The sequence below is a fragment of the Perissodus microlepis genome, chromosome 3 (assembly GCF_051167445.1).
Source record: "Perissodus microlepis isolate ML-2025 ecotype Zambia chromosome 3, ASM5116744v1, whole genome shotgun sequence".
Lineage (NCBI taxonomy): Eukaryota > Metazoa > Chordata > Actinopteri > Cichliformes > Cichlidae > Perissodus > Perissodus microlepis.
In genome coordinates this window covers 48865047-48880418 of record NC_140463.1, presented here as the reverse complement: position 1 = coordinate 48880418, position 15372 = coordinate 48865047, and the positions used below count along the sequence as shown (strand labels likewise).

The window sequence follows — 15372 nt, the reverse complement described above, 5'->3', positions numbered from 1 at the left end:
ACCATAGGAAGAACACACTGGATACAGTAAGTCTGCTTACAGCAGACAGCTGGACGTCCTCCAGGGAACAGAAAAGGTAAACGTAGGATTTAAAAGGCGCTATTCAGACAAACTACGCTGAGAGAAATGATTTAATTTCATTATCAACATTCCCAACATAGTCACATGGTCACTGACAAGGATTACAAACATACTCTCTGATTTAAGAAGTACACCAAAGTATTTTACAGCTTTTATTTCAATCTGACTAGTGTAATCAAACAGTTATAACACAGTAATCAGAGGTAGAACTAGTTTAATCTTAGAAGTAACACGTCAAATTACTTTTTGTTCTCAAAGTGTCCGACCTCGTCCCCTTTGACAAGGTCCCTGAAATCCTGAGACAAATGAAAGAAGACAGAATCAACACAGCCGTCCCTGCTGTCAGTGGGCTGCTGGGAGGTTATCCTTCCACCAGGTGGCACTACTGCACGAGATACTCCTGAAGAACAACACAGAGGAGCAGAAATGAGAAACTGTAGCAAATACAATAAACCATCAGTTCATAAATTAAACAAGAAAACAAACTATAGTTAATCCTCCTCTTTGACCTTAAATAAAAGTCCTATTTGTTTAATTGACATAATGCATTCAATAACGTTTAAAACCAGAGAAAGACCATAAACTCATCATGACTCATGTCTCTGTGATCAAGGTTGTTTTACTTCTTCAAATGAATTTTGAACTAGTTGTCTTCCATCATCTCCATAAAATCAAAGGACGTACAGCTGGTTACAGATGGTTGAGCTGTTTGGACACAAAAGTAGAAAAGAAAGGTGCAGAAGAAGAATAACTGATAAAGTGAACCTCATGACTGTTGCAAAGAGGACATGCAGGGCTGCAGGAGAAAAAAAGACAAACTCGCCCTCCATACTCGTCTGCTTATCCAGAGCCAGGTCACGAACGTAGCATCCTAAGCAGAGAAGCTTTGACCTCCCTCTCCCCAGCCACCTCCTCCAGCTTACCCAGGGGAATAACGATGACTGTGATCCCCAATATTTGGAGCACACCCTCCGGACCCCTTTCTTAAAGATGGGAACCAACACCTCAGTCTCTTAATCGACAAGTACCACCCCTGATCTCCATGCAGCATTGCAAAGGTGCACCAACCAAGACAGGCCTACAACATTCAGAGGCTTCATGAACTCGGGCCGACCTCATCCTTTGAAGCCGTTTAACTTGCCTGAGTGATGTCACCCCCAGTGATGTCACACTCGTCCAAAGACTCTGCTTCCTCTATGGAAGGCGTGTCAGCGGGATAAAGAGGTTCTTTAAGTATTTCTCAACTGAAGTCAGCAATGCCCCCTCTGCAGTGTATACTGTGTGGGTAGATCAATGCTTCCCCGTCCTGAGTCAGCTGACAGTTTACCAGAATCACGTCAAGGATGCCCAAAAGTCCTTTTCCATGGCCTTTTTTTAAAGCTGATGTCTGGGACAGTTACATGGGAAGCATTTATGGATTTTTCATGGACTGACCCATCTCAATCTCCAGTACTACCTCAAAAGAAACTAACTGGATCAAATTGTTCAACTGAACAACACTGTTTGGCTAAGAGCAAACAGCTTGACAAGATGGAGTCTCTTGTAATCGAGATCCTGTGATTCTCCCAAAATAAATTCAAGTGCCTTGCAAGGTAAAAAGTCAGAAGCATTAACTCACCTTCTTCTTATTGAGCTTCATCTGGCAGCAGGAGAACAGTCCACACACTACATACATAGCAGCTGCGATGAAGCAGTTGTAGCCCACCTTCTGGTACACGTCATAGGCCCTGTGAGGCGGATTTAAACTGAGAAAATAGAAACATTGCAAAAGAAAAGTTACATATCTCATGAATGATTCATTCACTGCAGATACACAGCACAATGAACAAGTATTGAACACATCACGCATGTTCTAAGTAAATATATTTCTAAAGGTGCTATTGACATGAAACTCTGACCAGATCTGAACTACAACACATCCCATTCATACATGCAAAGAAATCAAACCACAGATGTCTTTAAATTATGTGTTATAATGAGAAATGACAAAGAGAAAAGCACTGAAATATATTTAATACTTTGTACAAGGACAGTTTCTAGATGCCTCTTGTATGGAGAAACTAGTCACGTGCATTACTCGGGTGTGATTTTGGTCCATTTTTTCACACAAACAGTCTTCAAATCCTGAAGGTTCCCCTTCTATGAACTCTGACCTTTAGTTATTTCCATACGTTTTCAGTAGGATTCAGGTCAGGTGACTGACTGAGCTAATCTAGCAGCTTTATTTTCTTTCTCTGAAATCGAATGAGACTTTCCTTGGCTGTTTGTTTGGGATTTAATGTCTGGCAGATGGCAACAAAGTTTCTGAGTGTTTCTTCTTCGTTGAGGGCAGGGATAGCTCAGTAGGTAGAGTGGTCGCCCCATGATCGGAAGGTCGGGGGTTTGAATCCACTGAACGGCTACCCTGAGGTACCCCTGAGCAAGGTACCGTCCCTACACACTCCCCCGGGCGCCTGGTTGGTGGCTGCCCACTGCTTCACTAAGTGAATGGGTCAAATGCAGAGAAAAACAAGTAATGTCCCCACGGGGATCAATAAAGTGTACATCATTATTCAATATTTTGTCTCTGTGCGTTGTTCGTTCCCTCAGTTTATGAAGGGCTCTAGTGTGTATGTGGGAGCACTTCGTGGCCGGTTTATGGTGGAATGATTTTCTTTCCACATTATTTACTCCAGTGCTCACTGGAATTTACAGTAGTTTAGAAATTCTGTAACTAAGGGCATCATCTGGAAGAAGCAACAAGAGACTGAAGAGGTACAACACAAACACTATGGCAAAGGGGAGCCAGGACATCAAGTTGGGGGAGGGGGGGAGATATCGTTGTCATTCCCACCTGCCAAGCCCCAAGAACAACTTGTGCAGTAAAGGCGTTGAGGGCAAGTACAGCTGAAAGAGAGGATCATGGCTCAGTGGGGAACCCGGACTCTCCAAGACTCTGTGAAGGTTCTCAGTCATCCAGTCCACTACAGGAAGACAACGCCTGCCTGTGAGGGTGACGCCTCTGTACCAGATGTGCTGAACAACTGAACAACTGCACGGTTTGACTCTCAGGACGTGATGATGAGGAAGACTACTCCCCTCACAACGACCAGGCTCTGTGTCTGACTCTGATGTGATGTGAAGTACTGATGTGCACCGTTGTGTCTGCATCGTTCTGTTCTGTCTGGTGTTGCACAATTTGGTGGTTTTTTGCCAGTTTTGCACACTTGCACTTTATGTAGTTCTGTGTTGATTGTTGTCAAAGTGAGTTGAGGCAACTGTTTTTGTGATTTAGCGCTATCGAATAAAAACTGAGCTCAACTGAGCTGTGCCTGTAAGGGCTTATTAAACACAGGACATGAAAACACAGGACAGTCGTTTAGCCCAAGATTTGCCACCCCTCCCCCAAAAGGTTGATTCTGTTCATCTGGATGTTTTCTCTTAAAACGAGCGTTTATAAGGTTGGAAACCTGCAGTCAGCTGATAATGAGGAAGTCACTCTGCTACTCTTTGAGTCCAAACTTCCTGTTTTTCATTCTGGACCAGATTGAACCATTTTACTCTTTATATTCCTTTTAAAATGTCCATGTTTAGCTCATTAGTAGCTAAGTGGAGGCCAAACGCTGCATCATGTTCAAAAACAGGATTCCTTTTCTGTCTGCTGGACAGATTTGGTGACCTGTGGTTTATTGCTGAGGCAGATTTCAACTTTCAAGGAAGAATCGTGTTTCTACAAAAGACACAGCAAAATCAAACAACATCATTAACCTTTTCTTCATTTACATCTTACGAGGGAAAGAGCGTTTTTCTGCTGTCTGTTTTCATTCCTTCTATTTAAGGCAGAAAATTGAAGCATAATTGTGACCGTCTCTGCAGGAGCAGGATACCTGCAGCTGACAGGATACCAACCCTAAACAGAATGACCAACATGCAGTGCATCAGTCCAGCTCAAACAGACCAGTATTGAGCCAGAGTGCAGCTGCATAGGCAGAGATCTGGAGTGATGTGTTATAGCACAAGACTTACTCTTTAAATGTGTCTTCCTCTGTCAAAGGCACATCTTCAATCAGTACTGCTGAATGTGTTGTAAAGAAGATGCCCAGCAAGGCCTGAGACAGAGAGGGGTATATTAGTCAAGCAGTGGCTCAGAGTAACTTGTAACGTGGTCCCAAATGTAATGAACATAACAGCATGGTACAGTTCTTTATGATCCAGATATGTTTTTGACACAAATGCAATGCTTCCTAAACATTCACACAAAACAGGACTATTTAATACGCTATTGGATTAAACTGATTTAAAGAAGTCTTTCTTTACTCTTTAACTGGAGCTTCCTAAGCTGCCCTCTACTAACACTGGGAGGGAGATTCAGAAAAGTCAAACAACAGATCTGCTGTTATAGTTGCTGGTATAACAGGGTGTTTGCCTGACACTGTCTCTGCACCTTCACAGAAACAGCATATATGTCATGCACATCACGTTTTAAAAGTTTAAAAGGGTCAGTCGGCCTTTTCATTCTGGACTCAAAATCTAACTTTATTTCAACCCACGTGGCTCATACACAAGTATATGTAAGAGTTAAGGCTCCGTTTTCAGATACATTTAAATATATAATGTTAAGAAACTGGAATCACGTGACTGAGTGAACAGTAAATTCCTAACAAGAATCTAAGTGGCGCATAACGACGCAGCAAAGCAAAATCTCCACACTTACCAACATGACAACTCCCCACATGCTCAACACGATCCCACATGCGGCGAGTTTAGGTCCACAGATGAGGCCACGCATGGTTCCACTCTGGTGCTCTTACTAGTCCACACAGAGAGCGTCAAACTAATCTCAGACTACTGTAGCTTCTTCAGACACGTGACTATGACCGAACAGGTTCCGGGATGTTGAAAGTTAGAAATAGTAAACAAGCCGATCGAGTGAAGTGTTTTATATTAGTGCGCGGTACGATACATTTGGTCCTAACTTACTGTAATAAAAGCCTGACACGTCCGTCACGTACAAACCAACACAAACCGTCTAATTACAAGTTTCCTGTAACAATCCGGTAAACGAAATCACGTGACCGCAATGTTCTCAGTCATGTGCTTTTCCCTCTCCGCGCGCAGATACCTTTGGAAATACAGTAATTTCCTGATTTCACAACAACATGAACGCACGCCTGTCTCTTTTATTCTCTTATTTTGTGTGATAGACTTTGAAACGCTCTGCTTTGCCGTAAACGCGTCATGTATCACTAGAAAGTAAGCACTCATTTAACGTGATGTCTTCTTGTGCACATGACAGGCAAGTGATTTGAATGATAATATATATTTAGAAAAAACCCACTGTAATGTATCTATGTGTGCCTTTGTAGTGGTACGGTATGATTATGTATAGGTTTCCACCAGCCTGCACTGTGCAGTGTGTGTGTGAGGTAGATACACCACAACAGTACCTGATGATAAACTGAATTTAGACCAAATTTATTATAGTACAATTAAAAGCTAAAACTATTAGCCCAACACAGCAAGTAAGTGGGAAATTGACATCCACGTTTAAATAAAAATGGAGTGACTTAGGAGTGACACCCTGGATGGTTAATCTGGTTTCTGGTAATACACTGGGGGGGGGGAGACACAACAAACTGATGATTAAAACAACCTACAGCATATAAATGGAGATGCAGTGTTTAAGGAAAAAGATTTGCAGTATGAAACATTAATCTGGATCAGAACTAAGTAAACTATGCAGCAACCCGACATTTCTTTACTCTTGTGGCTCTTTTTAAAAGAGTCATGCATAAATAAGCATGTTTCTGTTTTTCAATCTTCCCTTCATCGTGTGAACATATATTTTTGGTAAACAGACTTATGTACCGCTTTTCTAACTCCATCTGCTTTTTTCTATTTCTGTTTTACAAGGTTCATTCACCCATTCACAGACAAGCACTTTCTTCTATACACTGGCACACACACTCTCACGGATGTATCATGACAACCCGAAAGACACTTGGACATGCAGACTGAAGCAGCCAGAGATCAAATGATCAACCTTCCACCTGGTAGATCACCCACTCTACCTTCTGAGCCACAGCCATCCGTCATGCTGTACCTCATACTATCCCCTCTGGACTTGTACGTTGTTGTTTCTACACTAGCGTCACCAGTGCGTAGTCAGATCTCATTTCTGTAAACAATTAAGTTGTTTTATGGTAAAATACAACAATATAAAAGATAAATACAATATAAATTGTTAATAGACTGCCTAAATGTTAACAATGTAAATGTAAACCACCATGTCATGCACATCACATCACTGTTAAAAGAGCAGGGGATCTGGTTGTGGCGTGGGTGTGGTCTCTGGCCAGCTGGCGCAGGGGCGGGGTGAACAGGTGTGCTGGGATCTGACAGTGATTGTGTCTCTTTATATGTTGGCAGTGACAGTCGGAGGAGGAGGGCGGACGTGACAGCAGAGAGAGAGCTGGAGTGTCTGTGTCCCAGTAAACCACAGTGTTAAATAAAAGTTCTGCTGTCGTCAAATTCGCTCCGGCTTATGTTTCTTGGGTCCAACGTTACACTGGTCTTTTTGGGGCTTCTTTGAGTGACATACTCAAAGAAGCCCCAAAAAGACCAGATCCCCTGCTCTTTTAACAGTCTTTAACTACAGTAACTGATCATGATAAGCACGAATGCGATTATCGGTGTGCTTAGCTTTGGTCTGCACCCATCAAGAAGTTATTGTGAAAGATGTTCTGAGGACATTGTTATTCAGTATTTTTTCTTTCTTTAAAGCCAAGGTAAGAGTATCAGTTTCAACCAGGAACCGTCCTGCTGTGAGGTGACAGTTCTAACCACTGCACCACCACGAAGCACTTTCCTGAGTGTCAAACTGCTGAAGCGTTTTCCCCGGGACTATACAAAATAGATTCTCAGTGTAGACATCACAGTGTGTATGATTTTAGTTTAAGGATGGACAGACTTATATGGCCATATTTTAAAAGAACGTTGTGCCAGCACTTTAACATTATGAAAAGGTTTTTGAACATTCTGTTGAAACGTTTCTTCTTGGTAACCTTTTTTAGTTGTTTTTTTTTTCAGTTTTTATTCTCAATATCATCTACTAATCTGATTCCAATTATATATTTTTCTTGTAAGTATCAACGTCCTCAAGTTTACCCCGTTTCGAGATTGACCCGGTCACAGTGAGTTCTTAAAAACTGAGATTTACGAGTGCACCCTGAAGCCAGCGCGAGCCATCTGCTGAGCGAGCGCACATCCGTCTGTCGTCAGTGACATGATAGGAAAGAAGTTTGAAGGCAGATAAAACACCTTTTGCAGCAGTATGCAGCACGGTATGAAAAAGACTGCCTTTTCCAAGCAGCGATACTAAAGACGGCGGGAGAGCTGCTTTCTAGCTGTGGAGCTACATTAGCAAGCGCACCAAATGCTACCTGGCTATGCTGTTAGCATCGTAGTAGCTGTAATTCAACTGGAGGACATCATTGAGTGTGTGCTATCACAGAGACCAGCGAAATGACCTCAGCTTCTACTAAAGTAAGTCAGTCTGACACGTGAACATCTAGCATGTATTACATGGTGTGCATACAGTGTCGTTATCCTTACACAAACGTACCAACCCCAGTTTGCACTGAGCTTCCCGCTGCTTCTACACAATGGCCAAAACACGGACTGAACTTTTCCAGGGGAACATCAAACAATATTGCAAAATCGCTATTTAATTTTTAGGACAAATTATCTAAAAAGCAACAGTGGAAAATCATGGATCATCTATGCCCACGTGCTGCTTTTGGTCCTTCTTTTCCAGTGAGGGGGGATCTGTATACCTCCAGGTGTATGTCACCGAGGCTTTGACGTCACCGAGGCTTTGACGTCACCTTGCTTGTATCACCCAGCACCAGTGTAACCTTGCTAGTACTGTTGTATTACTCTGTGCTGTGACTGCGTGCAGCAGGACACTGCACATAAACAACCTGGATCAGAATGATAAACGTCTATCTGAGCACTCAGCGTGCTCTATATAACTTGCCTCATTCACCCACACGCATTCATAATGTGGGGTTAGTATCTTGCCCAAAGATATTTGGCAAGCAGATTGGAGCAGAGAGGGGTTGAACCACCAACCTTCTCTCAGCTGACCTGCTCTACCACCTAAATGTTAATCACACATCCCTTTATTACAACGTTCACCCTCTGTGGAATGATACGTAGTCATTTTCCATTGATGCTACTTGTCCACTTAACCACTCTGTGTTGGCCAGGTGGGAGAGATCTTCTCTGCAGCAGGAGCGGCCTTCACCAAACTAGGAGAACTCACCATGCAGCTTCACCCAGTGGCAGAGTCCAGTCCTGCCGGGTAACACTAGTCTCACACACCTTGTATAATTATAATAGTTTATCTATAATGATATAAAAAGTAATGCTGTTGCATTTTGTATGGACTTTAGCTGTTTTTGTTGTTGGAGCCAAAAACTAAGATGTATTTTATATAAGTTTAATTTAATTATAAACCATTGAATTACGTAAATTAATTTTCTGTCTATAACAGCGGTTAATCTCAGTGTGCTTTTATGTAGTAAGGCAGGGTGTCCAACTCAAGGCCTTGAGTGTCCTGCAGGTTTAGACGTGTCCAGCTGATTTAAATGGCTAAATGACCTCCTCAACACATCTTGAAGTTCTCCAGAGGCCTGGAAATGACCTAATCATTTGATTCAGGTGTGCTGACCCAGGGTGAGATCTGAAACCTGCAGGACACCGGCCCTCGAGGCCTGGAGTTACCCACCCCTGTAGTAAGGTAAACGTTTTCACGAGGGGTCTCTAAGGCTACGTTCACACTGCAGCTCTTAATGCTCAATTCAGATTTTTTTTTATCAAATCCAATTTTTTATTTATTTATTTTTTTGTCTGCTTGTTCACACTACGAATAAAATGTGACAGCAAACGCGCTCTAGTGTGAACCCTCAAAGCGGCCCGCATGCGCAGAAGAAGACATCACACACAACACGCTCTGTTTAGACCCAGACCAACAATATTGTTTGACTGATGGCCTTAATATAAAGACTTGTTTCGGACTTTACGTTTCCCAATTTAGCTTTAAGTTATAAAGTTATTTTGTTATTTACATATGGTCTAATAATGATCCTTATTGCTGTTTTAGAGGAGCGGTGCTTCAAAGGATAGCTGCAGATTTCTGTCAGAATCTGCAGATTATAGAGTACAAATAAAATGTTCACGTTTCTCCAACGTTGTCTTCCCAACAGTTTCACTGGATGGCCAGGAAGCGTTCGCGATGTCTTCTCCGGCGCTGATAGTTGGCGTCTATCTTGTGTCAGTGACGTAGAAGACTGATTTAATGCGACCTGACCATTCACACAGCAGTCGCTTTCTAAAACATCGGATATGTATCGGGTTCAGTACCACATACGAAAGTGACCCAGGTCTGATTTGAAAATATTGGATTTGATGCACTGTCGCCTGCAGTGTGAACGTAGTCTAAGTGGATGGATATTTGATTAAGTAGATTTATTAGATGTCCTTTCTGATGCAAACTCCAAAGCATTTGAGTAGTGTAAACCACTACACTATGGAGTCACTGCTTTATATAAGGTAAAGGCCCAAATATTGAAGGAAAGACTCCAACAATCAGACCAGGTTCCCCTTAAGGAGAGGAAACCATCTGCTAGAACAGGATGAGCATTTACATGAGTCTACACTCCAAAATCTATACATCTGCATAGCATGCATGACACAATTTCATGTACTGTAAATAATCTATAAACTATACTATAAATAACCTAATTTAAGTTAGGTTTGTGAATGCATTAACTTGTGGGTCACCATAGCTGCATCTACTAAAACAAGTTCAGTCTCTGTGACCTCCATCTCAAGGTCAGGGGTTTAAGTTTGCACATTCATAAGATTTTCAGAAAATTCGAGAATAATTCAACGTAGAACTTTTAAGTTGAGACCATAGGTGTATCTACTAAAAATCTTGGACATGTCTTATTCATGAGAACAACCTCTGGGGCGTAAAACGTGTAACTTTGTGAGCCGGTTTTAATAATAAACATGAATCAGACACGGAGTGTTACAGTCAGAGTCAGATGAGTTACCAAATAAATGGTCACAGAACGTGTGGAGCTGATTCATCTGTGTCATCACATGTGCAGAGACACCAGTGTGGGCTGGAATAGCTTAATCCTTAATTTAGCTCCCATCTTTCCTCCAGCAGTTTGACAAAGAGCACAGTGAAGAGGAAACCATATGAAGATGGAGCTACGCCTGCAACTTCTGACAGTCCAAAGAAGGTCATCAAGAAATCCACTCTTGCTGTTGCCAGAGCATCACAGGGCCCTCCAGCTGTTATCTCTGTGTCCACAGCTCAGGTTGTCATGGCAGCAGGTCTCCAGGGTCCACCCTCCAGCCAGCCTCCTCTGAAGAAACAGAAGACTGCAGGTCTCCTTCCTCGAGTCCACCAAGTTTTATTCATTTCATTAAAAAAAAAACAACTTTCTTGTAGCTTGTAAATAATAACTTTTTGTAACTTTTAAATACACAAAAATGAACAAATAATACAGAGAAGTGAAGTGAGTGCTGTGTGTGTGCAGATGTGACCCTCAGCGCTCTGAATGATTCGGATGTGAACAGCGATCTTGTGGACATCGAGGGACTCGGTGAGCGATCCAACTCCAAAAAACTCAACAATTTTGATCAAGGTAAAGTTCATGAACAGAAATAAAACACAGATGGATTGTTTTACGCTGAATTACACAAACAAACAGAAGCTGTCAAATATTGAAAAGTTGGGATCAAGTCAAAAGATTAGATAGCTTCTGCTTTAACATCATCGGGTCTGACTTCTGTTGTTCAGCAGAAGAAATTAGGTAGAAAACCCCGTCCAGTAAGTCCTGCACCTCACTGGCCTTACCATCAGCAGTTTGGGCAAGTGGCTATCAGCTAAAGTTGAGTTTAAGCAGGGAAACTTTGGGTTTTCACATTAAAAAAAGTGACGTTGGGAGCATCTGCACTATCCAAAACATGTAAATGTGTACTAGCACAAAAGGAGGTTATGTAGTAAAGGCAGACGATCTATATAGGATCAGGCCACTGTAAGGTAAAGACCGTACAGTAATTCAATAAACTGTGGCAAAAACCCACAAGCCTGTATATTTATGGGCCCCATGTAAAGATTTGGACCATTTGATGATCTACAGTAACTATATGAGACTTTCTTTTCTGTCTCCACAGATACTCTGAACCTGGACTCAAGCCTCATTATGAACCCCAGCGACCTGCCTCTGCTGTCCCGCTGATCCTCCTGTAAATGTCATAGAAATGATGAAGAAACACTTGAAATAATTTGTAAAAATCAGGACTCGTGTTTGTAAGCAGTGGATGCTGAGCACTAGGATGAAAGCAAACAGCAGTCAGAATGTGTTGGTGATGAAGTTAGTTCTAGGCAAGTTGGCATAATGTGTGACCTTGTGTAATTTTCGTTTCCTTAAACTCTGGTTGGAGAAACATTTAGAATATCCCACTTTATTTATTTTATTTTTTCAATGGACAATGGCAAAGTTACATTTCAGCAGAAAAACCTTGGCTACACTGACAAAAGATAACCTTTGCAAAAGTTCTCCCGCTGCGGACGCAGGACATGTTTTTTTTTAACAAAGTTAAAGCATTTACAGAAACTCATTAAAAAGCTCCTCTATAATTTCCACTTCAGTGTCTCCAAATGCCTTTGTAAGATTAGATTTGTCATGTTGACAGCATAATTGCTGGCATGTGTTACTATTGTCTTTGACGAGCCAGTGTCCTGAGAAATCCACATCTTACTTTTGGCAGATATGTGTGGTTAAAACTTTGACTGTACAGACATGACAGTAACAAAATGATAAAAGGACATCTCAACTAACTTTACCAGGATTTCTTTGTAGAGCTCTGAAACACAACTGGTTTTCCACTAAACAAAACGACACCAGTGAGCTGAGACAATGTGGATGAATTCCAATTGAATATCAGAACCAGAAAGACTTTATTCATCCCAAAGGGACAATTAAGATACAACAGAGCAACATGACGTTGAAGACAAGGACAGGGCATAAACAGGCAATAAGAGTGAGATAATAAATACACGGAATATACAGTTTTAAAATTAAAGTGACTGAATAGCTGAATAAGTGACTAAAAGTGAGTAAAGTGTTGGGAATATAAAAAGAGATATTGCACCTCTCCAGCATCCATATCAAGCTCCTATTATTCCAGATTGGACTCTGGAAGTTGAAACAATGTAACAAATGATGATTTTAATTATCGTTATTATTTTTTTCTGTATGTAGAAACTGTCAGTTTTTGTCTATTTTAGCATTTGACAGCATCATGTATGTTTCATGCTGTTTAATCTTTTCTTTATATTCATGTGAGTGGAACATAAAGTTAAGGTGATAGAAGATTTATTTTATCTCGACTTCATGCCTTTCATTTATTTTATTGCTTTGGCAGGAGCGTCGCAGACGGGGAATTTTCATCAGTATCATTTTGCATGATAGTGCTTTAGCTTTTAAGTGCAGCAAAGCATAGCTGCGTAAACACGTTGGCTTAAAAGAAACAGATGTTTTGGGGATGATGCAATAGCTGCGAACTTGAATGTGCTTGTGCATCTTTTCCATTCTCCCGTTTAGTTCCCAAAGAAATGTTTTTGTCTAAATAGAAGAAAACATTATTTTAGTTTTCATCTGTCAGCCTCCAAGTGCACCCTAACACATTAAGACACTAAGAAATGTGATGCTAATTCTCTCCTGAAGAGTGAAAAGTAAATTGCAAAAGGATGATTTAAAGAAATATCCCTTGAACTAAAAGCTGTGAAGGTGCTGAGGGTGGATGTGATTGACGGCATCAAGGACATATTTATAGGAACACAGTGACCAACAGTGTGATATCCTTCATACACCATCTCTGTGTGCTCACGTAAGTGGAAATCATGACACACTCATTTGCGTTTTGTAAAGATTCATCAGTGCTGTAGACACTCAAACCTGACTCAGATTTTATTATTGTGCTTGGAACAAAGCCATCGCGACCTTAAAGAACTTTAGCATGCATGTAGTTTAAGGTGAGACAAGATTTGAACCTTTTCTTTGAGTCTAAAATAAGTTTCAGTAGACATTTTAGTTTTCAAATGCTGACCTTTTATTAATCTTTTATTAATGTGTAACAGTCATAATCGACCCACAGACCATTATGTTCGTCCACTGGGAATTTTTAGACACATTTATAAATAAGCAGCACTGCAGTTTATTTATAACAAAATAAATGATAATCACAGCAGTGTAGTGATGTGTGTCTGACAGAAGCAGCACATAACATACTGGTAATGCAGTGAAAAGAAATACCAGTAATGATGTGCTGCTACGGCCAGATGCACTGAATGTGACCAACACTCACACGTACTCACAAACATGCATTTCTGGAAAAACAAGTAAAGAATAAATCCAAGCACTACAGGTAACGCAGCATATTTTCAGCATGCAGTGATCTGCCTCCCACCTACTGATCTGAAATATAAAGAACAGAGATTTAAATGCAAACACCTCTCAGGTTGTTTGTGACAGCAGCTTTGGCTGGATCAGTGATCTCTGGAGGGACGAGAATATATTTGAAATGAGTGATTCCACAGACTGGCAGGCTTTGACACGAGTACCTATCGAAAACAAGAAAAACAGCAACAAAATATAAACAAATGCAACATGCAGGCACTCCTGGTCAGCTGTGTGTTTGTTCCAAAGTTTCTTAAACAATTATTCATAAACAGAAATTAGTTTTATATGATGTGGATAAAACACATTGTTCCCTTATTTTAATAAAAACCTTTAGAAAGAGAACTGTGGCTGGAGTCTAATCGCTGATTGTTCCACACAAACACTAACATAAAATCAACATAGTTATGAGTGAAAAACCTAAAAAAGTTTTTTTTTTTTTTTTAAATAGAACGTGTCTAAGCTGTCGACCCTAAATAAGGAAATTATCTAAATCATTCGTCCTAATTTTCTAACCTCATTATAAGTAGGAAATGCTGTTTTCAGCTCACTGGTGCAATTAGTATGTTGTCAGGAGACAAAAGGACTTCAGCTTGACTGACACAGAATTAAATGTGAGTTTGTGCTCACTACTGCTGCTCACTATTCATGTCAGTGCAATTCTTTTCTTTTCACAGATCTTGACAGAAAAATAAACCACATATTTCAGTGATACTCAGATAATGAGATGCATCCAGCTGCTAACAGACAACAGGAAAGCGACTCATGCATTCATTCACCCACATGTGGTTCATAGCTTTAAGACAAGTAACAGAAATTATTGCAATCAAAGTCTAAGCTGGAGGAAAATGGACTAGGAGCAGTGTGATGCTGAGGATCCCAGAGCTCACAGTGGCAGCACATGATGATTTGAAGCAATTCAGCACATCTGCAAAACATGATGTGCTGCTAGAGCGCACTCTGGACACACCGAGTCCATGACTCAGGCTGGTGCATGTCCACGGGGGCGGGAGGGCAAAGACAAAACTGAAATGTATGTGACCTTTCTCTGAAGAAGACGGCCATGTACAATTATGTTGAATTTTTGATTCCGTTCATCTGTATGGTTTTGTTTTAAAAACAGAGAAAATATGGAGGAAGTGGAGAAAAAGAGGAAGCGGTTGGGGTGGGGGGGGGGGGGGGGGGGCATATAGCTCAGATATTTTTGAAGAAAAATAACATTAAAAAAATGTTTCACCACAAAGTATTTAATGATAAAATAATCCACAAATTTTATTTTCTGATGATTTCCACCTGAAACATACTACAAAAAATCAAATCAACTGAAATAAAATAAAAAGTATGACTGTACTTACCCCGACTATATCCTTAAAGGCAAACCACAAACAGCACACAGCAGTGGGGAACGCTGAGTTGTAACAAGCTACCTACTCTAATGTAAACAAAGACAAAACGACATTTACATGCAGCTTTTAGAAGAAGTCTTTCACCAAAATGAAACAAAATATAAACATCCGCCAGATGTCTGAGTTTTCAAGATACATCAAGTTCAAAAAGCTGAAAGTAAAAAAGAAAGTGATTTATTAAAATACTTCCATCCCAATTTTAATGAATCTCCACTGAACCAAATGTGTATTTTTATACCAAGAGTGTAAAACAGCATCTTACCTGCAGCCCTGCAGAGGGTCACGCTTTAAACACTGCAATCAGAGCAGATCAGTTAGTGCAATTGTCTAAGAAGTCATGTCTTGTTGATGCAGCCCCTAGG

At 40.8% G+C, this 15372-nt stretch overlaps 2 protein-coding genes across 3 annotated transcripts; one reads left to right on the top strand and one right to left on the bottom strand.

Annotated features, from left to right (window-relative positions):
- Positions 1-113: 113 nt before the first annotated feature.
- On the bottom strand, positions 114-5127 carry LOC146391735 (ribonuclease kappa-A-like). Its single transcript, XM_084924682.1, has 4 exons — positions 4775-5127; positions 4087-4169; positions 1700-1826; positions 114-481 (listed from the first exon to the last, which is right to left on the bottom strand). Exons 1-4 carry the CDS (start codon positions 4847-4849, stop codon positions 464-466), a joined length of 303 nt encoding a protein of 100 aa, XP_084780808.1. The 5' UTR covers positions 4850-5127; the 3' UTR covers positions 114-463.
- A 2142-nt stretch (positions 5128-7269) lies between these two features.
- Positions 7270-12529, top strand: LOC146391734 (BPTF-associated chromatin complex component 1). Of its 2 annotated transcripts, none has more exons than XM_084924680.1 (5): positions 7270-7605; positions 8331-8425; positions 10298-10524; positions 10677-10784; positions 11317-12529. In XM_084924680.1, exons 1-5 carry the CDS (start codon positions 7585-7587, stop codon positions 11379-11381), a joined length of 516 nt encoding a protein of 171 aa, XP_084780806.1. In that variant the 5' UTR covers positions 7270-7584; the 3' UTR covers positions 11382-12529. The 2 variants fall into 2 exon arrangements, with proteins under 2 accessions (XP_084780806.1, XP_084780807.1); XM_084924681.1 differs by having other exon boundaries at positions 7271-7605; positions 10301-10524.
- The last annotated feature ends 2843 nt before the right edge of the window (positions 12530-15372 follow it).

Excerpts from the sequence above, each read along its gene's own strand:
- LOC146391735 (XM_084924682.1), bottom strand. The coding sequence starts at position 4,849 with ATGCGTGGCCTCATCTGTGGACCTAAACTCGCCGCATGTGGGATCGTG. Across the intron at positions 4,170-4,774 it reads TGTGGGGAGTTGTCATGTTG|GCCTTGCTGGGCATCTTCTT; the intron begins GTAAGTGTGGAG and ends TCTCTGTCTCAG. Across the intron at positions 1,827-4,086 it reads GAGGAAGACACATTTAAAGA|TTTAAATCCGCCTCACAGGG; the intron begins GTAAGTCTTGTG and ends CTATTTTCTCAG.
- LOC146391734 (XM_084924680.1), top strand. The coding sequence starts at position 7,585 with ATGACCTCAGCTTCTACTAAA. Across the intron at positions 10,525-10,676 it reads GAAGAAACAGAAGACTGCAG|ATGTGACCCTCAGCGCTCTG; the intron begins GTCTCCTTCCTC and ends GTGTGTGTGCAG. Across the intron at positions 10,785-11,316 it reads ACTCAACAATTTTGATCAAG|ATACTCTGAACCTGGACTCA; the intron begins GTAAAGTTCATG and ends CTGTCTCCACAG.